The sequence below is a fragment of the Callionymus lyra genome, chromosome 11 (genome assembly GCF_982586985.1).
Source record: "Callionymus lyra chromosome 11, fCalLyr1.hap1.1, whole genome shotgun sequence".
Taxonomy (NCBI): Eukaryota; Metazoa; Chordata; class Actinopteri; order Syngnathiformes; family Callionymidae; genus Callionymus; species Callionymus lyra.
This window is the reverse complement of record NC_141828.1, coordinates 6,522,361-6,547,083: the sequence shown is the minus strand read 5'-3', so window position 1 is coordinate 6,547,083 and position 24,723 is coordinate 6,522,361. Positions and strand designations below refer to the sequence as shown.

Below are 24,723 nucleotides of genomic sequence, written 5' to 3'. Positions count from 1 at the left end.
TGATCTCAGGTGCAAGGTCACATGTATGTAAACCCAAACACTGTTTCCAGGGTGACGAAGCCAGTTTGTCAGGACGCTAATGTGTTCTAATCCCCTCAAAGACTGAAGAGGAGGAAACACTGATCCATGCTTTCTTCACTGGAACATGAATTTATGTCTGGAGAACTTGTGCGCCGCACCGGCCTGGGGCGACTGGATTAGTGTTTCCTGACGAGCTCCGGCTTGCTGCTCGGCATGGACCATGCACCGCCCTCTGATGGTACCACAGTCCTGGTGAAGTGTCTACATGCTCACACACACACACACACAGTTTTCAGATTTTAATCTTCAGAAGACGCTACAAACTCTGCTCCAGTATAAATAACCAAAAGCGAAGGCTGTGTCCCGGACGTCCTCTCGGGTCACCTGACCAGGCGAGGAGTCTGCGTGAAGTCCAGGCAGTGCAGGGTGGTGGCCAGGGCGGCGTACAGGTGAGAGCTGCTGAACCTCAGGGAGTAGACGGGGCTGCTCACCCGGTCCGTGGTCAGCTGGAAGAACTGCACAACGGATGCTCAGAGTGTGCGTTTGTGTGAGTGTAGAAGAGACACACCTGAAGGCATTTGTTTTGCCGCTTGTCCCACAACCGAACCACACCGTAGTACGAGGAGCCGCTGGCGACCATGTGATTTCCATCCGTCTGAATGCAGTAGAGGGCGCTGTCGTGAGGCTCCTCCCACTCCATCACACACTTCCTGTTTCAGGAGGAAAAGTATTTCTCTACCATGACACCACAAGTTTTTTTGGATCTGTTTCATAAAGATGTTTTTTGTCTACACAACCTTTGACTTTCTAGGCGCCAAATAGAGTAGAAACAAAACCAAAACACACTCAAGTGTTTCTTCACTTCAACATCCACGGATTCTTGAACTCACACAGGCCCAGGAGAGTCTATGCTGATAACATCGATCCTCCATTAGTGCAGCTCATCAATACGTGATGAGACACACGCGAGCAGACAAAGAGCTGTCTGGACGTCCTCGTCTCTCACGCTCTAATTTTAGCCTCTGGTGGGGGGTCACACCACTGCGTGTCCCCAAAGTAAGAGGACCTAAAGATGTCCATGTCAGATGACATCATAACGAGGCGACGGTGATGATGGCGATGTTAACTCTGGTGTGGTGGTGGATGTTAACTCTGGTCTCGTGGTGGATGTAAACTCTGGTGTGGTGGTTGATGTTAACTCTGGTGTGGTGGTGGATGTTAACTCTGGTGTGGTGGTGGATGTAAACTCTGGTCTCGTGGTGGATGTAAACTCTGGTGTGGTGGTGGATGTTAACTCTGGTCTCGTGGTGGATGTAAACTCTGGTGTGGTGGTGGATGTTAACTCTGGTCTCGTGGTGGATGTTAACTCTGGTGTGGTGGTGGATGTTAACTCTGGTCTCGTGGTGGATGTAAACTCTGGTGTGGTGGTGGATGTTAACTCTGGTCTCGTGGTGGATGTAAACTCTGGTGTGGTGGTTGATGTTAACTCTGGTGTGGTGGTGGATGTTAACTCTGGTGTGGTGGTGGATGTAAACTCTGGTGTGGTGGTTGATGTTAACTCTGGTGTGGTGGTGGATGTAAATGCTGGTGTGGTGGTGGATGTAAACTCTGGTGTGGTGGTTGATGTTAACTCTGGTGTGGTGGTGGATGTAAATGCTGGTGTGGTGGTGGATGTAAACTCTGGTGTGGTGGTTAATGTTAACTCTGGTGTGGTGGTGGATGTAAATGCTGGTGTGGTGGTGGATGTAAACTCTGGTGTGGTGGTGGATGTAAACTCTGGTGTGGTGGTGGATGTAAACTCTGGTGTGGTGGTGGATGTAAACTCTGGTGTGGTGGTGGATGTAAACTCTGGTGTGGTGGTGGATGTAAACTCTGGTGTGGTGGTGGATGTAAACGCTGGTGTGGTGGTGGATGTTAACTCTGGTGTGGTGGTGGATGTTAACTCTGGTGTGGTGGTGGATGTAAACTCTGGTGTGGTGGTGGATGTAAACTCTGGAGTGGTGGTGGATGTTAACTCTGGTGTGGTGGTGGATGTAAACTCTGGTGTGGTGGTGGATGTAAACTCTGGTGTGGTGGTGGATGTAAACTCTGGAGTGGTGGTGGATGTTAACTCTGGTGTGGTGGTGGATGTTAACTCTGGTGTGGTGGTGGAAGTAAACTCTAGTGTGGTGGTGGATGTTAACTCTGGTGTGGTGGTGGATGTAAACTCTGGTGTGGTGGTGGATGTTAACTCTGGTGTGGTGGTGGAAGTAAACTCTAGTGTGGTGGTGGATGTAAACTCTAGTGTGGTGGTGGATGTAAACTCTAGTGTGGTGGTGGATGTTAACTCTGGTGTGGTGGTGGAAGTAAACTCTAGTGTGGTGGTGGATGTTAACTCTGGTGTGGTGGTGGATGTAAACTCTAGTGTGGTGGTGGATGTTAACTCTGGTGTGGTGGTGGATGTAAACTCTGGTGTGGTGGTGGATGTTAACTCTGGTGTGGTGGTGATGGATGTTAACTCTGGTATGGTGGTGGATGTTAACTCTGGTGTGGTGGTGGATGTAAACTCTGGTGTGGTGGTTGATGTAAACTCTGGTATGGTGGTGGATGTTAACTCTAGTGTGGTGGTGGATGTTAACTCTGGTGTGGTGCTGGTGCATGTAAACTTCCAGACAACCTTAACCTCCGCTCGACATTGGGTATCCTCCCAGGGCAGGTTCTGGTGGACTGCATGAATTATATATATCTAAAGAGGGACCCCCCTCTTGCGGCCCTCACCCCACACTAACCGCTCTCGGAGTCCCCAGAGCAACCTGCCAATCACATCTGATTTGTCTTACTTGACTGGTCCTCCCCGAAATACAGCACAACCACAGAAATGACCCCCCAGAAGACACGAACAATGACGTCTGAGTCTCAAAGTCCAAGACTGAAGGGATTCTAGCGTGTTCAGTGTGTGTGTGTGTGTGTGTGTGTCTGTGTGTGTCTGTGTGTGTGTGTGTGACCTACTGTGCGCTCAGCCTCAGGTCCCAGAGTCGTATGAAGGTGTCATATCCGCAGGTGTAGAGCTGCGAGGGCGACTCGAACACCATGTCCAACACTCCGGCGCCGCGGTGGTACTCGGAGCCCAGACATCCAACACACTCCAACCTGGGAGCAGATCAATGAGAGCCAGAATCAGAACCTACGTCTTCTCCGCGATGTTGGGTTTGCTCGACAGTGTTAGTAAGAGTGTGGGAAATGTACCTGCTCAATCTCCAGATTAGTCAAGTGTTGGTTTCTAAATCTGGATTAGCTGCTGTGAGTGTTCGGCACAAGAAGTCAGAGCCGCTCTCTACGAGTGATAAATAAACTTGCTTTCCTTGTGTGTGTGTGTGTGTGTGTGTGTGTGTGTGTGTGTGTGTGTGTGTGTGTGTGTGTGTGGCTGCACCACGCTCCTGTGATCACAGCTCTGTTCCACTTGCTCTTGGCCTCTTGATTATTGAAGAATAACCTGCGCTCAGCAGGGCGGATTATGGCAGAATAACTGTCTCTTTGTTGCCATCTAATTCCCTTCACGACCGTGACTGTCTGCGACCCGAACACGCTTGATACCTGCCCCATAGCAACTATTTAACGGAGGCCGCCGGCCTTGGTGACCGAGCAGCTATGTGCTGCCGCCCCGCGCCCCCCCCTTCCCTCGCCAGGACCTCAAATCTACATGCTCGGACTGGTAATCCCCCAGTCTGGCCACAGGGGGCCTTCTTATTGGACCAGAGCTTTCCCTGCAGGGAGGCCTATTGGGTGAGAGCTTTCTCATTGCCGGGGTCTCATGCTTAAGCCGGGGCTGACGGGGAGTCCGTGATGAGGCCGAGTTTATGTCTGTGTGGGGTATCGACCCTTAGTTTCACCTTTACGACCACAGCCGAGCATCTCGGCGCACAAACATCTCCACCCTGAAGGCCGTTCGTCCTCGACTCGGTAAAGTCTTCGGTCGTCACGTTAGTTAGAAATAAATGACACATAAGTTACATATAAGTTACTCAGATGTTACATATAAGTCACTCAGAAATTTATCGTAACCCAGAAATTGAGCCGTTACTAGATGTTACTCAATCATTAATCAAATACTCAGATGTTAATTAGAAGTTACTCAGATGAGATGTTACTAGATGTAACTCAATCATTAATCAAATACTCAGATGTTAATTAGAAGTTACTCAGATGAGATGTTACTAGATGTTACTCAGCGGTTACCAGGTTGTTACTTGAACTTTGCTCGGACGTTACTCGTACATTTTACAGAAGTTAATTACAAGTTACCCAAATGTTACTAGAATGTTACTTGGGCAATACTCAAAAAGTGAATCAGGTGCTATTCAGATGTTTTTCAGAAGTTTCCCAGATCTTACTTGAATGTTACTCGTCTGTTACTCATATGTTACACATAAGATAGTAATAAATGACAAATTAGTTACATATAAGTTACTCAGATGTTACATATAAATCACTCAGACATTTATCGTAAGTTACTCAGAAGTTGAGCTGTTATTAGATGTAACTCAATCATTGATCAAATACTCAGAAGTTAATTAGAAGTTACTCAGATGAGATGTTACTAGATGTTACTCAGCGGTTACCAGGATGTTACTTGAACATTGCCCGGACGTTACTCATACATTTTACAGAAGTTAATTAATTAAGTTTCCCAAATGTTCCTTGAATGTTACTTGAACTTAACACAGAAGTTAATCTGAAGTTACTCAGATGGGAAGTTACCAGAGGTAACTCAAATATTCATCCGATACTTTCTGCAGAAGTTAATTAGAAGTTTCTAAGAAGTTACCCAGATGTTACTAGAATGTTACTTGGGCATTACTCAAAAAGTGAATCAAGCGCTACTCGGGTGTTACAAAGAAATTACTCAGACATTATGCAGAAGTTAATCAGAAATGAGTTTGATGAGATGTTAACAGGTGTTACTCAGAAGTTACTCAGAAGTCTACCAGATCCTAATTGAATGTTACTCGGCTGTTACTCATATGCTACACAAAATATATAAATGAGTTACACATTAGTTACATGTAAGTTACTCTGACATTCATCATAAGTCAGTCAGGTGAACTGTTACTAGACCGTTACTCAATCATTAATGAAATACTTAAGTATTAGGCAGAAGTTACTCAGATGAGATGTTACTAGATGTTACTCAGCGGTTACCAGGATGTTACTTGAACATTGCTCAGACGTGACTCATACATTTTACAGAAGTTAATTAATTAAGTTTCCCAAATGTTCCTTGAATGTTACTTGAACTTTACACAGAAGTTAATGTGAAGTTACTCAGATGGGAAGTTACTAGAGGTAACTCAAATATTCCTCTGATACTAAGGGATGTTTTCAAGAAGTTACGCAGATGTTACTTGTATGTTACTTATACGTTACTTGGACATTAAACAGAAATAGTTACTCAGATGAGATGTCACTCAAATATTACTCAGGTTTTACTCAGACCTAACTCAGATATTTCCAAGAAGTTACTCAGATGTTACTCAGGTTACACAGAAGTACCGACCAGTGACCTCATCAGCCTACAAGTCTGTGAGGCTTCATGAAGCATCATGTGACAAGAGGAAGGAAGCTGGACTAGATGGTCCTCCATACACCTGCTCAGGTGAAGAAGATCCATTGTCTGATTGACACCTGTCACTTTCACTCATTCATTTGATTTTGAAATGTTCCTTTACTGACACACAATCAATCATCTTCTCATGCATATCAATGATATTTAATTGTCACTCGAGACAGAAGATGTTTTCCAACGATGGCGGGCGACGTCGTAGCTTACACCTCCGCGACCTTTGGCGACCTCAAAAACAAACCCACTCGATGATCCCCTCTTGAATGTGTGAAACACGTGAAGATTAAACTGACTCAGCGTTTCCAGAGAAATAATAACTCTAGCTGTGAATGAGGAGAAGCTGCTGGGGGGCGGCTGACCCGGCGAGGGGGGGTGATTGTTATGGGGCTGCTAGCTGTGTGACACACTGAGTCTGTGTCCCGACTTAAGCCTGTCTGCTCTCACCGCAGGAGTCACTTTGGCTTTAGGGGCCACACACACACATACACACACACACACACACCAAACCCACGCGCACACACACACACACCTTGTCAAAGGCCTCATTAATGAATTGAGGAAGAAGGAGAAGCTCAGCTTTGGTTTTGGGTCGGGACAGCCACATAAAGCCAGTGTCTGTGTGTGTTTTGTCACAGAAGTGGCTGCAGGCTAAGTTGAGTCGGGACCCGCGGACACACCGGGGAACGGGTCCCACACGTCAAAAGCCGCGAGACAAGCGGAGAAAAGAGTCCCGCTGAGGTTTTTACTTCCTAAAACAAACAGAGGGGAGTCACCTGCTGCACGTCCTCGCCACTCAGGCTCACCTCAGCGCCACAATACCACACAACCTTCAGTCCTTTCAGGAATGACAAGAATCCTGCTCAGACAGTTTCATCCCACAAAAGGCAGGAGTCCCTTTTCTTCTGGAAGAAAGTTTGGCGTCGGATTTCTCTCTTTGATTCCTCCTGTTTTACCGCGTGTGGAGGGAGGTGGACACTGTTTGTCGTTCTCTTGTCCTCGCCCTGAACGAAAAAAGATCTGGGATTCTTTAATACTTGACTAATCACTCCTCAAAACTCGCATATTTAGAATTTTCTTTTTTGTTTTTAATTAATAAAAAAAGGGTCTCACTCTACTGTTTACTTTACTTGAGGTCGGTAACTTAACTTCCACGATGGTTGATTTACTTTTGTAAAAGCATCTGCTGAATAACCTGCAGTGCAACAAACACTAAAAACACTGTTTGACACCCGGAGAAATGCTGCCTTCACTGTCCACGACCATCAGGCTCTGAGGGACTGGTAGAACCAGAAAATCATATCAACATATAATTCCGTTTTTTTGTTGTTGTTTTCTTATTATCGTTTGTTTTTTTTAATTATAACTAAGATTATCGTATTATTTTTATTTTTTAGTATTATTAATTTATGTCATGATTATCTTGGTAATTTTTCGAGTTAAATCTTTTCCTACTGTGAACTTGCTTCTGCAAATTTCCCCACTGCAGTACGAATAAAGGAACATCTTTATCTTATCTTAACTTGAGTCATTCTCAACTAAATCATAACTATTTTCCGGCCGGAGCTCCTCGTGATGCAACCGGAGAAGCGTTCGGAGAGAGCAGACTTCCATTCTTGTCCCATTTTTGTTCCATTTTTGTTTATATCAATATAATCGCCTGCAGTTCATACAAAACTCTGCAGCCAGAATTCTGAGCCGCTCTAGTAGAAGAACTCACATTTCTCCGATCCTTAAAACTCTTCACTGGCTGCCAGTTTCTTTCAGGATCAACTTTAAAATTCTGGTTCTTACTTTCAGATCTATTCATGGTCAGACCTTCCATCAGTGATTTGATCCAGACTTACACCCCAGCTCGGGCTCTGAGGTCTGTGGATCAGAATCTACTGATGGTTCCTGAACACGCTTCAGGACCAGAGGAGAGAAATCCTTCCAGACTGTTGCTCCTAAGCTTTGGAACCATCTCTGTGTTTGATGATCTACTGACTCCTTCAAGAAACATCTGAACACATTTTTATTTGTTCAGGCTTTTCCTTGATTTTGTGGAACTCCTGTTGTGTTATCAGTTTTATCTTGACCTTTAAAGTATGTACTTTTTTGAATATTGTTTTGATTGTTTAAGCGCTTTATGACCCTGGTCTGGAAAAGCGCTATATAAACAAAAATTACTTACTTACTTACTATAATTAGATACTTTTTTTAGCATTTGAAAACATGATTGAAAGCAACGAGCTCAACAGGAGATCAGGTGGAAGTAACGTTCCAGACTCTCTCACAGCGCATACGGAGCCAGGTAATAAGTCAGTTGAAGATACTAAAGCTTTTGTATCTTGTAAGGTTCGAGAGCAGAAAAAGTTACGTGCATGTTATCTGGTGTGTGTGTGTGTGTGTGTGTGTCGTTCCTCTGGATTCCAAACTTGTCAGCAGGTGAGCAGCTGTTGTGTAGTGACGACATCTGGTTGTGTAGAAATGCGTTATTGTCCAGAACATTCGGAGGGTCAACGTGGTTCGGTCTGCGAGCTCATGGTATCGTGTTGTTGTCCGTTCAGAATTCACGACGCGCTCGAGTGGATTCACGACTCACCGTTCCAAATCCCAGATGCGGAGAGGAGTGGAGTCTTCACAGCAGGCCGTGCCCGTGACAAAAGAGCTGCAGAAAGACGAGGACAAAAGAGAGACAAACTCAGAGAAGTCGGTGTTTCACACACACACCAATGAATCAAAAGTCATTACTGACAACAATTAGGCAGAATTAGCTGATTGTCCACGTAAGCTGTAAATAAAGCTGCTGGTTAAAGCAGCACCAGCACCAGCTCAGCGTGTCGGCAGACGGACTTTAACCTGCTGCCCAAACTGGAGTCTGAGCAGAGGTCAAAGGTCATGACTATGAATGCATTTGCAATAACACACACAAATAAAATAATATATCTCACACACTCGAGCTGAACACACAACTGCGATGATGTCAGTGTATCACTCTCAACAGACTCACGACGACAGACTCGCACGACAGACTCACGACGACAGACCCACGACGACAGACTCACGACGACAGACCCACGACGACAGACCCACGACGACAGACCCACGACGACAGACCCACGACGACAGACCCACGACGACAGACTCACGACGACAGACCCACGACGACAGACCCACGACGACAGACTCACGACGACAGACCCACGACGACAGACCCACGACGACAGACTCACGACGACAGACCCACGACGACAGACTCACGACGACAGACTCACGCACCAGACCCACCACGACAGACCCACCACGACAGACTCACGACTCACAACGACAGACTCACGACGACAGACTCACGACGACAGACTCACGCACCAGACCCACCACGACAGACCCACGACGACAGACTCACGACTCACAACGACAGACTCACGACTCACAACGACAGACTCACGACGACAGACTCACGACGACAGACTCACGACGACAGACCCACGACGACAGACTCACAACAACAGACTCACGACGACAGACTCACGACTACAGACCCACGACGACAGACTCACGACGACAGACCCACGACGACAGACCCACGAAGACAGACTCACGACGACAGACCCACGAAGACAGACTCACGACGACAGACTCACGACGACAGACTCACGACTACAGACCCACGACGACAGACTCACGACGACAGACTCACAACAACAGACTCACGACGACAGACTCACGACTACAGACTCACGACTACAGACCCACGACGACAGACTCACGACGACAGACCCACGACGACAGACCCACGAAGACAGACTCACGACGACAGACCCACGACGACAGACTCACAACAACAGACTCACGACGACAGACTCACGACGACAGACTCACGACGACAGACCCACGACGACAGACCCACGACGACAGACCCACGAAGACAGACCCACGACTACAGACCCACGACGACAGACTCACGACGACAGACCCACGACGACAGACCCACGACGACAGACCCACGACGACAGACTCACGACGACAGACCCACGACGACAGACTCACGACGACAGACTCACGACTACAGACCCACGACGACAGACTCACGACGACAGACCCACGACGACAGACTCACGACGACAGACTCACGCACCAGACCCACGACGACAGACTCACGACGACAGACTCACGACTACAGACCCACGACGACAGACTCACGACGACAGACCCACGAAGACAGACTCACGCCGACAGACTCACGACGACAGCCATCAAATAATGAAGTTTCCCAATTTAAAAATGGTTTGTAATACTCGAGGTCCATCTTTTTAAGGAAAACGTTATTGAAAAATGTAAAAAAAAAAAAAATCAATCGACAACATTGACTTAAAACATATTTACTTGCCGTGATGCAGTAAAGACGTGACGAACACTTAACTAGTGTTAATACTTAACTAGTATTTTGTAAACATAGCCATTATTAAAAGGAATCATAAATCAATATTTCATGGGACAGAGAATAGACTCCAAGTGGCGACTTTGGAAAAACTGAACCTTGTTAACAAGTCATTTGTTCTTAAATAATGGATTAGTTCATTAGCTTTATTGGCATTTTGTGATTATTAAAGTTAATAATAATATAATGTTATAATGTAATATATAGGTCAGCACATGTGGTGGATGTAAAGAGATAGATGATGGAAGGTGACAGTCATTAAATTTTTACTCTTACAGAAGATTTTTTTCTTTTTCTTTTCAGATTTATACAAGTAGTGCAAGTTTCATTTAACAACATTTATAAGAGAAAAAAATCTAACAACTACTGCTGAGAATTTCCTATAACAGTGTTTATTAAAGCTCTGATTTAAGATGCCGTATAATGATGGACATGTTTCATTATAATACATATGTAGACATTTATTGATATAATATATATTGAGACTTGAATCTAAGATGCTAACTGCTAATGCGTCTACTGATAAGTATTGATGATCACGGGTCTGTGGATTCAGACTTGCTTCGACTATCAAGACGACAGACTCAGGAAAATAACACCTTATTGTGCAGCAATACTCGGCCGGCGGGTGAGGAGAGGGAGGCCGGGCCGGGGGGAGTGAGCGAGGCACAGAGGCAGCTGTCAGGCCCGTTCAGCAGCCTGGTCCATCCGCGGACCCTCGGTAATTAGTGTTGGGTAAACTCATTTACGGCCCAAATGGGTCGACAGAGACTGGACGGGTATGCACCGCGGGTGACCTCTGACCTCGATGACACAGGATACAATAGGGTTATGGTCACACTCACTATCGCGACCCTATTACTCTCCATTACTCACATTACTCACCCCTCGCTGGTCCTGGTGGATGCAGCAGCCACACAAACAAAGAGTCGCCCCCCCCACACCCCCCAGTCTTCCTCACCCCATCACCTGTCTGAAGTGCCAAGTCGGGCAGATTTGGGGTCAGGCACTGCACTGATATTATAGCTGCTAAGGTCAGAGCCTCTCTCGCCTGATGTGGGGCAAGTGTCCCCCCTAAACACACACGGACCAGCGCGTCCCTGAGCAAAGACCGGCGACACCCCGAGAACCCTCCGATCTCGTTAGGGTTGTCGTTTGGGTGACCTTATCAGCCGGCGGCATTATCCGTGCGGCAGGTCACACAAACAGTGCCACTCATCTGGGCTCGTGGACAAACATTCTGGACCTTCACAATCTCAACCCCTCACAGACACATCAGAGACATCACGAGTTCATGTTTCCAATGGACACCTGGTACGTCTCGTTTTGAAAAAGTCAAATTAAAAACCAGGACAATTGATCGATCTTCATGACAACTTGCATCCAGCAACCAGTGGTTGATAATGAAGGACTCTAGAAGATACTATATTCAGTACCTGCTCTGCACCGGTTCCAAGAAAGACAAACCGGTAATAAAGACACGTAAACCAACCGAAGGCCACGGAACAAGATACTAGTCTGTGGCACGTAAAAGAAATACAAGCGTTCACAAACACACTCAAACCTACGGACAATTTCCCGCAGAGGAAACCCACGAAACACGAGGAGAACGTTCAAGCGAAACCTGCAACCTTCTTGCTGTCGCGCCACCACTGCGTCACCGTGTGTTTCTAGAGATATCTATAGATATTTTATGGTTTATATTTCAATAAAGTGTGACTAAGGGAGGAGATGTTGGATCTATTGAGTCGCATAAAGGAAGCCAGTGAAGAGAAGGTCCTTCTTCTCAATGCAAATAAGACTAAAGTTATGGTTACAGACAGGAAGAGGTGAAACCGTTCGAGTACCTGGGCTCTTTGATAAACACCAAGGGGCGATAGTTCAACTGAGATAAAGAGAAGGTTAGCCATGGAAAGAACAACAAAATCTGGACGAGCCGAGGTCTATTAACCGACCTCAAGGTTCTCCTACTTCATGCCACGTTCTTATTAATTGCGACTTATGGATGTGAATCCTGGGCCATGTTCAAGAATGACAAGAGAAGGATGGATGCATTTGAGATATGGTGCTACAGACGGCTTTTTAGAGCATCATGGAAGGACAAGAGGACAAACATCTGGGTGTTGGATGAGATCGGAACAGACCTAACCATAAGGAAGTCTATCCTGGAAAGAAAGTTTGGGATACTTTGGCCACATTGTAAGGAGGAGCAGTGGACTTGAAAAACTAATTCTGCAGTGAGCTGCAGGAGGATGCAGAAGAAGTCAGGAAATATCATGATTGATGATGTGAAGAGACTTCTTCACATGGAAGGTATGGTTCTACCAATTTGGCATCTGACAGAAGCAGAGGGCGAACTCTTGTGAAAACCACTCAGAGTGCGCCAACTGACCCAGAGAGAGAGAGAGTGAATAAAATAAAATATTATTTTAACATGAAAATATTCACACAGCATTTGCTAATGTTTGTGCTGCAATAAACCTACGGCGACTAAACGGCAGCAGTCATTACATCCTCGAAATAAAAAGGAAAAATTGAATGCAGAGAGATCCTGGAGATGACTGAGGACGAGAGGATACAGTCGACCCCAGCATCTTTAGCATTTATTTTGGCTTCAAGACAAATGAAAATAGTTACGACTTTGTCAAGAGTCATGTGGTCTGTAAATTTTGCAACACCAGAGTCGAGTACTCGACAATACTACACATATATTCTTGCCAGTACACACCCCTAACACTACGTTAGGCTGAAACTGTGTATTGGAAAAGTTCCATAAAATCCATCACTGTTTCCATCTAAGGTAGACTCTACTCTGGCTTGGGAACATCCTATAGTGGTCAGAGCTACAACAACCCAGCAACAGATGATCTCTGGGGATCATTTCTTACTCATCACTGGCAGATTTGTATTGTTATCATCAGCTCCCAGATCTGTTCGAGGCTCCAAGAACGAGTCTTCCTGGATGACGAGTCTCCAAGTGGAAGAAAAAACTCTGACTTCTAAGCTTGACGCTCCACACACAGCCAGACAACTTCTCCAAATGAATTCTTTCTCTCCCCTGATTGTCCGCAACATCAATGGCTGCCCTGACTTTTTTCTTCTGCAAATTAGGGAATTCCAAACAAGTTTTCCACGAGGAGGACATAATACAAACACAAAAAGTAAGTGAGTATTTATCTCAGGCTCGGCCCCGAGCACCAATTACACATGAATGCAAGAGAATAGGCCACATCCCGACTCTGGGAATGTGGAGGCTTTTGGCCCTGGACTCCAGGGGCGGTTCAATTCTGCCCGGCCGACCCCCGCACCCCTCCGTCGACGCACCACCACCCCCGTCACTAAGAGGGTTGTTAATTTGTTGCGCTTGACCCCGGCTTTGTGCCCGACGTGTATCTAGTTTGTAAAAAGTGCTTTTATCTGCTTTCTAAATATGTCGGGGATCACGGGGTTATGAGGCTTTTCTATTGGCCGTGGTCAGCGCTGACCCCTGGACCCTCACACACACCTCAGGAGAAGCTGCTTCCCTCCTTTATCTTTGGAACAACTACCATCATTCTGCAGTTTATGTATGTGTATCTGTTAGTGTGTGTGTTTACTTGTTATTGTTGGTGTTTATTGTGTGTGAATGTAAGTGTGATGAGAGTGTGTTTTTTCTAGAGTATGAATGTGCAGGAGGGTGCGCACGTGTGAGTTTGTTCCAATGTGTGTATGTGAGACAATTTGTTCTGCTGTGTGTTATTGTGTGAGAGAGGATGTTTTAGTTTTGTGTGTTTGTGAGAAAGTGTTCGTTTGTCTTGGTGTGTGTAGCGGAGTGTGTCATAGTGTCTGTGTGTTTCTGTTTGTTTGCACACGTGATTGTTTTTTTCTTAGTTTATGTTTAGTGTTTGTGTGAGATGTTAGTTTGTCTAAGTGTGTGTGAGTTTGTGAGCATGTCTAAGTGTGTATCTGTCTAGTCGGTAGGAGTTTGCATGAGAGTGTGTGTATTTTTGTGTGAGATTTTGGTTTTGTGTGCTCAAGTGTATGAATGTATGTATGCGTGTTGTTGGGGGTTCATGTAAAATACAGAATGCGTGTGTGTGTGTGACTGTGTAAAAGTGTTTGTGTGTGTGCATGTTTGTGAGTGTGTGTCCCCGTAAAAGTGTGTTTGTATGTGTAAGTGGAGGTTTTAGTTTTTATATTGTGTGTGTGTGTGTGTGTGTGTGTGTGTGTGTGTGTGTGTGTAAGAGCGTGTTGGATTGTCTCAGTTTGTGTGTGTTTATGTTTAAGTGAGTGTGAGCACATCTGAATGTGTGCTAGTCTGTGAAGGTGCACGCGTGTGCATATTTTTTTTCGAGAGTATATTCGTGTGTGTATGTGAAATTGTGTGTGTCTGTGTGTTTGTGATCTTGTGCGTCGGTGTTTGTCTGTATGCATTTGTGTGTTTGAGAGTTTGTAAGTGTGTGTGTGTGTAAGCTTGATTGCGGTGTGTATGCATGCCTATGTGTGTGTGTGTGCATGCTTGTATGTATGTGGGTTTGTGTGTGCAAGTACATGTATGTGTGGGTGTGAGTGTATGTGCATGTATGAGTGTGTGTGTGTGTAAGTGCATGTATGTGTGTGTAAGTGCATTTGTGTGTGTGTGTGCAAGTGCATGTGTGTGTAAGTGCATTTGTGTATGTGTGTGTGTGTGCATGAGTGTATATGTATGTGTGTGTGTGTGTGTGTGTGTGTGTGTGTGTGTGTGTGTGTGTGTGTGTGTGTGTGTGTGTGTGTGTGTGTGTGTGTGTGTGTGTGTGTGTGTGTGTGTGTGTGTGTGTGTGTGTGTGTGTGTGTGTGTGTGTGCAGGGAGCAGGAGCGCGACTGACATGTTTTAAATTGGGATCCAGCAGAAGCTCCAGTGATCACAGAGATGGTGACAGGGAGGGGGCGCTCATTAGGATAATGTGCTGCATGAATCTGACCGCGACGCGCTGCCCACTCCCACGCTGCCCGTCCACTCACCACGTACACGCACGTCTCACACTAGCAACGTCAGTGTGTAGAACATCATGTCAAACAGTCGTTCGACAACTTTTCTTTACGATGAAAAAATAATGATTATCCATGTTTTCAGGAGAAACATCAGTAACTCGTTATATTTTTAAGAGTTGGTCCAGTGAAAAAAACATACTTCATATCAAGTTGCTCGACTCAAATACAAAGGTGTAAATAAATAGAAAGAAACTAAACATGGATTCAATCAAAATAAAGCTTGATTCAATCAAAAAAAAGACTTAAATCAAACAAAAAGTTTTCCTCCGTCTTTGTCACACATGGTTCTCTCCTCACAACTGTCAATCAAACGTTTTCCACCATCTGATCTGAAGAGTCTCGTTGTTTCGCTGACGGTCCAGAATTTCATCGATTACTTTGATACACTTGACGTCAAAGTCCACGTGCACGTCATGGTGCACGTCATGGTGCACGTCATGGTGCACGTCATGGTGCACGTCATGGTGCACGTCAAGGTGCACGTCATGGTATAGTCATGGTGCACGTCATGGTGCACGTCATGGTGCACGTCATGGTGCACGTCATGGTGCACGTCACGGTGCACGTCACGGTGCACGTCACGGTGCACGTCACGGTGCACGTCACGGTGCACGTCACGGTGCACGTCACGGTGCACGTCACGGTGCACGTCACGGTGCACGTCACGGTGCACGTCACGGTGCACGTCACGGTGCACGTCACGGTGCACGTCACGGTGCACGTCACGGTGCACGTCACGGTGCACGTCACGGTGCACGTCACGGTGCACGTCACGGTGCACGTCACGGTGCACGTCACGGTGCACGTCACGGTGCACGTCACGGTGCACGTCACGGTGCACGTCACGGTGCACGTCATGGTGCACGTCATGGTGCACGTCAGTGTCAAATGTCCTCAGAGGAACAATCGGAGAACGTGGTCAGGACGAGTTTCCAGGTGAACCTGATGACACCTGTGTAACGAAAGGTTCTGCAGGTGTGTGCGGGAGAGGGTCTACATGCATGTGTGTATGAAGTAGTGTGTATGTGTGTGTGTGTGTGTGTGTGTGTGTGTGTGTGTGTGTGTGTGTAATGAGGGGTTGAGAGGGAGCTGTGATTATTCTCGCCTCCTGCCGTGTGCGTCCCCTGGCACTGTGGGCCCCGGGAAAGCGCCCTGTATTTAGCGTGTGGGAACGCACATCGTGCCCCTTATCGATGCTTTGTTGCAGTCTCGCCCTTTTCTTCTCTCTTTTTAACTAATTGAATTCTTGACTCCTGAGCCGCGGGGACGGCTCGGCGCAGACCAAAGAGAAAGACCTGCATTTCGGGGCTTTTTTTTTTTTTTTGCGGTTGAGTGGGGCAGAGGCGGGCGGGGGTGAAGCTGGAGTGTGTGAGGTGAGGTGGTGAAAGGGGGGGGGGGGGGGGCAACGCAGAGATGGCCCTGGCTGGCTGGGTGGCTGCTGCGCTGACAGCCTGTACTTTGATACTGGAGGTCAAAGGTTATCCACCCCTGTCGCTGGTGAGAAAGTAGCGAATCGGGGACGGTTTATCCAACAATCATTTTCTCCTTTTAGAAACTTTGAAAAGCACTTTTGGCCCCTACAAGATCTTTGTAGTTGTGCTTGAGGAATTCTGGACAAAACAATGGCGGCCCCCTCCCAGTTCTCACCTCTCTTCAGGGTCTCTTCAGGGTGGCTTCTCCCTCCACTGGCTCCACTGCTACACCCGCGCTCACTCGAGCATGCGCACACTTTCAAGATATCGCCCGACAAACCGTCACTCCACACTTGAGTGACAGAATTATTTATCTGCAAACACTCACACATTTTCCTTCAGACGCATTTGTGGTGTGAACTGATGTTTCTACTGAACACACTGATGTTTCTACTGAACACTGATGTTTCTACTGAACACACTGATGTTTCTACTGAACACAATGATGTTTCTACTGAACGCACTGATGTTTCTACTGAACACACTGATGTTTCTACTGAACACACTGATGTTTCTACTGAACACACTGATGTTTCTACTGAACACACTGATGTTTCTACTGAACGCACTGATGTTTCTACTGAACACACTGATGTTTCTACTGAACACACTGATGTTTCTACTGAATGCACTGATGTTTCTACTGAATGCACTGATGTTTCTACTGAACACAATGATGTTTCTACTGAACACACTGATGTTTCTACTGAACACACTGATGTTTCTACTGAACGCACTGATGTTTCTACTGAACACACTGATGTTTCTACTGAACACAATGATGTTTCTACTGAACACACTGATGTTTCTACTGAACACACTGATGTTTCTACTGAACGCACTGATGTTTCTACTGAACACACTGATGTTTCTACTGAACACACTGATGTTTCTACTGAACACACTGATGTTTCTACTGAACACGCTGATGTTTCTACTGAACACAATGATGTTTCTACTGAACACACTGATGTTTCTACTGAACACACTGATGTTTCTACTGAACACACTTGTTTCTACTGAACACACTGATGTTTCTACTGAACACACTGATGTTTCTACTGAACACACTGATGTTTCTACTGAACACACTGATGTTTCTACTGAACACAATGATGTTTCTACTGAACACACTGATGTTTCTACTGAACACACTGATGTTTCTACTGAACACAATGATGTTTCTACTGAACACACTGATGTTTCTACTGAACACACTGATGTTTCTACTGAACACACTGATGTTTCTACTGAACACTGATGTTTCTACTGAACACACTGATGTTTCTACTGAACACTGATGTTTCTACTGAACACTGATGTTTCTACTGAACACACTGATGTTTCTACTGAACACTGATGTTTCTACTGAACACACTGATGTTTCTACTGAACACACTGATGTTTCTACTGAACACTGATGTTTCTACTGAACACACTGATGTTTCTACTGAACACACTGATGTTTCTACTGAACACACTGATGTTTCTACTGAACACACTGATGTTTCTACTGAACACTCTGATGTTTCTACTGAACACACTGATGTTTCTACTGAACACGCTGATGTTTCTACTGAATACTGATGTTTCTACTGAACACACTGATGTTTCTACTGAATACTGATGTTTCTACTGAACACACTGATGTTTCTACTGAACACTGATGTTTCTACTGAACACACTGATGTTTCTACTGAACACTGATGTTTCTACTGAACACACTGATGTTTCTACTGAACACACTGATGTTTCTACTGAACACTGATGTTTCTACTGAACACACTGATGTTTCTACTGAACACAGTGATGTTTCTACTGAACACACTGATGTTTCTACTGAACACACTGATGTTTCTACTGAACACGCTGATGTTTCTACTGAACACGCTGATGTTTCTACTGAACACGCTGATGTTTCTACTGAACACGCTGATGTTTCTACTGTACACACTGATGTTTCTACTGAACACACTGATGTTTCTACTGAACACACTGATGTTTCTACTGAACACTGATGTTTCTACTGAACACACTGATGTTTCTACTGAACACGCTGATGTTTCTACTGAATACTGATGTTTCTACTGAACACACTGATGTTTCTACTGAATACTGATGTTTCTACTGAACACACTGATGTTTCTACTGAATACTGATGTTTCTACTGAACACACTGATGTTTCTACTGAACACTGATGTTTCTACTGAACACACTGGTGTTTCTACTGAACACACTGATGTTTCTACTGAACAAACTGATTTTTCTACTGAACAAACTGATGTTTCTACTGAACACTGATGTTTCTACTGAACACTGATGTTTCTACTGAACACACTGATGTTTCTACTGAACACACTGATGTTTCTACTGAACACTGATGTTTCTACTGAACACACTGATGTTTCTACTGAACACTGATGTGTCTACTGAACACACTGATGTTTCTACTGAACACACTGATGTTTCTACTGAACACTGATGTTTCTACTGAACACACTGATGTTTCTACTGAACACACTGATGTTTCTACTGAACACTGATGTTTCTACTGAACACACTGATGTTTCTACTGAACACACTGATGTTTCTACTGAACACACTGATGTTTCTACTGAACACTCTGGTGTTTCTACTGAACACGCTGATGTTTCTACTGAACACACTGATGTTTCTACTGAACACACTGATGTTTCTACTGAACACACTGATGTTTCTACTGAACACTGATGTTTCTACTGAACACACTGATGTTTCTACTGAACAAACTGATGTTTCTACTGAACACTGATGTTTCTACTGAACACTGATGTTTCTACTGAACACACTGATGTTTCTACTGAACACTGATGTTTCTACTGAACACACTGATGTTTCTACTGAACACACTGATGTTTCTACTGAACACTGATGTTTCTACTGAACACACTGATGTTTCTACTGAACACACTGATGTTTCTACTGAACACTGATGTTTCTACCGAACACACTGATGTTTCTACTGAACACTCTGGTGTTTCTACTGAACACGCTGATGTTTCTACTGAACACACTGATGTTTCTACTGAACACACTGATGTTTCTACTGAACACACTGATGTTTCTACTGAACACACTGATGTTTCTACTGAACACACTGATGTTTCTACTGAACACACTGATGTTTCTACTGAACACTCTGGTGTTTCTACTGAACACGCTGATGTTTCTACTGAACACACTGATGTTTCTACTGAACACACTGATGTTTCTACTGAACACTCTGGTGTTTCTACTGAACACGCTGATGTTTCTACTGAACACACGGATGTTTCTACTGAACACACGGATGTTTCTACTGAACACACGGATGTTTCTACTGAACACACTGATGTTTCTACTGAACACACTGATGTTTCTACTGAACACACTGATGTTTCTACTGAACACACTGATGTTTCTACTGAACACACTCATGTTTCTACTGAACACACTGATGTTTCTACTGAACTCACTGATGTTTCTACTGAACACACTCATGTTTCTACTGAACACACTGATGTTTCTACTGAACACATGGATGTTTCTACTGAACACACTGATGTTTCTACTGAACACACGGATGTTTCTACTGAACACACTGATGTTTCTACTGAACACACTGATGTTTCTACTGAACACACTGATGTTTCTACTGAACACACTGATGTTTCTACTGAACACACTCATGTTTCTACTGAACACACTGATGTTTCTACTGAACTCACTGATGTTTCTACTGAACACACTCATGTTTCTACTGAACACACTGATGTTTCTACTGAACACATGGATGTTTCTACTGAACACACTGATGTTTCTACTGAACACACTGATGTTTCTACTGAACACACTGATGTTTCTACTGAACACACTCATGTTTCTACTGAACACACTGATGTTTCTACTGAACACACTGATGTTTCTACTGAACACATGGATGTTTCCGTTTCTAAAAACAGCTTCAAAGATGGAGACCTTGTGTGCTCAGGGACAAACCCACACACTTGTTCCACTCTGCAGCTTGTGTGGATATCAGGTGAAATGCCAAGGCTGTCGCCTCAGTCCTCAGAATAGCCTGGAAAAACAGTTGATCTTCCTTCTAGATCAGGCCTGAACAAAGTGAAAACTGGTCACATTTCTGACCAAAAGCTTTGCCGTTCACAGTCATCAATACATCTCACGAAAGCCAGTTGTTTCAGACTCTCCTCAACACACGTGTGACCAGACCCATCAGGAGGAGCTGAAGCACCTGCTGGAGGTGTGAGTTTAATTACCGCAGCCAGTGGTGAGTGAGGAGGCCATCTGACGATTCAGCCAGCAAATTGGAGAATTAATGGCGTGAACAATCGTCTGGTGGGCTCAGATCTCCGTCTGACCGCTAGAGCGGACACCGGGCCCACCACGGCTGAGGGCCCGCTGGATCTTTCTCAGGCACTTCAAATGAAAACCTGAGCCAGTTAACACGGCTTCACTGCCCTGCTGTCAAATGAGTGTCAAGAATATCCACAGCACACACCCATCTTTTTTCATACATTAATTCCTCACACAGACCTCGCCGCGCTACGATGCCTACCTGACTGTTGGGCTGATGGCTACGGACCACACTCTGTCGTACATGGGGATAGTTCCTCTGGGATAACTGGAGTCCATTGTCCAAATCTTTAAGGAATCACACAAGACAGACTTCTTGAGTTGTATGATCTGGTTGCAGGGCTGCACCGATGGACGCCGACATGAGCATTTTAGACGCCATCCTGATGCCATTTGCATTAAAATAAATCAAAAATGAATATGTGGATGATGTAAAGTCTGAAAGAAACGCAGTGGCTGTTACTTCTCTACAGTCCTCACATGCATGTGATGCATTCAATGACGCCGGGACTGCTATGGTGGGTTAAAGACCGTAGGATTTTTTCTGTATAACTGAATGGTGATCACTTTAATGAACAAATGAACACACATAAAACACCTTTGGCTTTCTAATGATTTCAAGCGATGATATTTGCGAAGGAAAACATGCCGTTATTCAAGTGATTTAAGTTTAAGATGTGAATTTGATTAGTTACCTGTTGTCTGCACTTATTTATGCAAGTTATTTATTTTATTTAACATTTTTGTATTGTTTGTTACTCATTTTTCTTTAGTGTAGTTGTGATTTTGTGTTATTTAATAGGGTTGAGTGATCAATAAAAAATTAAGAAAATAGTGACTTAAGATTGCGGTAAAGTTGGTTGGCTAAAACGGGAAATCGTTAAAAAAATGAGAATCTGTGTTTTTTTATTAAAAATCCATCCACCTCCATCTTGTTATCAATCAAATGACTCTGTCGGTTTCCAACTCTACCACTTGAGCAGGCCATCTCACCCGAGCAGTTTGGTCTCTGGAGCCGCTGACGATGAGTCCTAACCTGGAGTCCAGACAGTTGACCTCCTGACTGTGAGCGTGGAACTCCAGGGTCTCGCGGCTGCTCCGGCTGTGGGCCAGGATCCTACCATCGCTGACGGAGAGAAAAACTCAACTTAACTCACGTGGCGTTCAGACAAACGTCGCCCTCGTACCTTCCCCCGCTGATGAGATGCGAGTCCGTCAGGATGAATCTGCAGACGTCGCCCTGGTGCCCGGCGTAGACCTCGAAAGGGTTTCTCTGGATGTTGCACCGTGGAGGCCGGAGATGGAACGCCCCGATCTTTGAGGCTTGAGACAGAAACAGCACGTTGTCGTCCAGCTGCAGGTACGGCAGCAGTCTGAGGAGGACGAGTCACACCAACCGTCATGATCTTTCTTCTTAAGTTTAACTCAAATTTAGTCTTTAGTTGTGACCTTAAAGTAGATTCCACACAGCTTGCGTTATTATCCGCTATTAACCTCATTATTCAATGAGAGAATGTAAAAACACATTTAAATTTTTAAATTGAAACTTTGAAGATGTCACAGGTTTTTACTACAAGGTCGTCAGAATCAGACTTTATTGCCAATATTGTTAACAATAAGAAATGTTCATGATACGAGAGAAAAGCTTAATAGAAAATTAAAACATGAATATTTTTTTTATTGAAATTCTGTATTTCAAACATATGAATATATCGATTTTCTCTCTTCCATTCATTTGATAAAGAACTCTTTATTTTCTGGTATTTGACGTTTTCTTTCCTTACTTGATTTTCCATCTGAGAAGAATGGATTTTCTGCATCGTCCCCGACGCCAGTTGTGAGCTACCCTCACTCGTTCCTTCAGGGGGATATGTGGGTACCTGAGGGACAGAGCTCACGTCAGCAGACGGTTCAGAACATTTCTGGACAGGACTTATCGACCAGTAACTTCAGGACGCCACAGAGAAAGATGGTACGTTACAGGCGTTCTTAGCAACATATGACTTGCTCTTCACGCCTCAACTTTGGTCACTTGTCTGTTAAATTGTGAAGTGTTTGTCATGATATAAAAGCTTATTGTATTGAAACGTTCATGTCACAGGTGAGGGTCTACTGTGTCACCTGCTGATAACACAACATGACAATGAAAATACACGTTTATGCTCAACATTTATGTGAACAAAACACTGAAGTGTCGAGACGTTGTTGTGTTTGTGTGTGTTAGTGAGTGTGTGTGTGTGTTAGTGAGTGTGTGTGTGTGTGTGTTAGTGAGTGTGAGTGTTAGTGAGGCGTGTGTGTGTTAGTGAGTGTGTGTGTGAATGTGTTAGTGAGTGTGTGTGTGTTAGTGAGTTTGTGTGTGTGTTAGTGAGTGTGTGTGTGTTAGTGAGTGTGTGAATGTGTTAGTAAGTGTGTGTGTGTGTTAGTGAGTTTGTGTGTGTGTTAGTGAGTGTGTGTTAGTGAGTATGTGTGTGTGTTAGTGAGTGTGTGTGTGTGTTAGTGAGTGTTTGTGTGGAACCCTGGGAGGGGGAAAAGAACCAGAGAGAGTGTCGCTCACAGGTCCAGTCCACTCGCGGTCACTCCGGAGTTGAGACAGTCTCGGGCTCTCCTCCTCCAGACCAGGTCCCTCTTCACCAACTGGTTCATAACTTTGTTCACTTGACATAAACAGCCGAGCGAGCTGAGGTCCAGATAACCGAGGACGTGATAGAGAACATCGTCGGGCAGCTGGAACAGCAGCATTCCCCACCACACACGCACACACACGCACGCACGCACACACACACTCAAGAGCCACAGGCACGCATAACACACCCACACCCCACGCACGCACACCCGCGGAAAGAGCCCCTAAATCCAGGTGAACATGACGAGAGTTCTTCTCTCAGGACGATGGAAACGAGAAGCTCCTCATGTAAACAACGGGCGACTGTTTATGACGTCACGTCCACTAGTTTTTGCGTCACTGTCTTTTCGCTCTCCCTTTGTAACTCGATTTTTACTTAAACAAAAACAAACAAAAAAAACTCTATTTTTCTAATAAATAAATAAATGTTTCTTTAAAATGTTTCTAAAATTAAAAAATAATAATAACTTGACTACAGTTAGATATGAAATATTATGTTTAATGTTTATCGTCAACTATATCATGTTATATCGTATAATAACGATAATACGATACGAGATATATGTTGTGTATGAGTGCCTATATATTGTTTATTTTTATTGATACACATGTAGAAGTATATGGCAATTTCCTACAAACTAAAGAATATTTTTTTCTAAATAGTACGAAATTAAAAAATATATTTTTACTTATTTCTGCTCCTTTTTCGAACTACAGTCTTTTGTTGTGTTTTATTTATTTATCCTGACTTTATATGTATTTGTATTGCTTTCGTTTGTTCGCATTTATAATAACATAAATAAACATTAAGAAAATTATTAATTTATTCATCCGTATGTACAAAAAAACTACATTTTGTCTTCATTTTTCACACGTTTATAGTCACAAATCGAGCGAACAATGTTGATAATATTATATTATTTGAATGTTTTTGGAATGTTAACCATTAACCACAAATAAAAACAGTGGTTATAATTAGGCCTGGGACACTGTGTCTTGGAAAAGCCATGAAACGTGGAGCAAACACAGACACAAGAATGAACAAATGTCTGGTAACAATGTTGACTTTATTTTTAAATCTTTGAACAAATAGTTTTCTGTTCAAGTTATCAATATGTCTTTCAGAAACGATTTCAACCTAGAAGATGGGATTGAAATAAACTATGAACAACAAAAACAATGTTC

General features: G+C 44.3%; 1 protein-coding gene across 1 annotated transcript; it reads right to left on the bottom strand.

Annotated features, from left to right (window-relative positions):
* Nucleotides 1-307: 307 nt before the first annotated feature.
* Nucleotides 308-23,838, bottom strand: fbxw4 (F-box and WD repeat domain containing 4). The gene is made up of 9 exons (XM_087802297.1): nt 23,470-23,838; nt 22,700-22,795; nt 22,103-22,288; nt 21,909-22,041; nt 21,118-21,203; nt 8,202-8,267; nt 3,010-3,150; nt 590-731; nt 308-536 (listed from the first exon to the last, which is right to left on the bottom strand). Exons 1-9 carry the CDS (start codon nt 23,652-23,654, stop codon nt 402-404), a joined length of 1,170 nt encoding a protein of 389 aa, XP_087658423.1. The 5' UTR covers nt 23,655-23,838; the 3' UTR covers nt 308-401.
* Nucleotides 23,839-24,723: the final 885 nt, after the last annotated feature.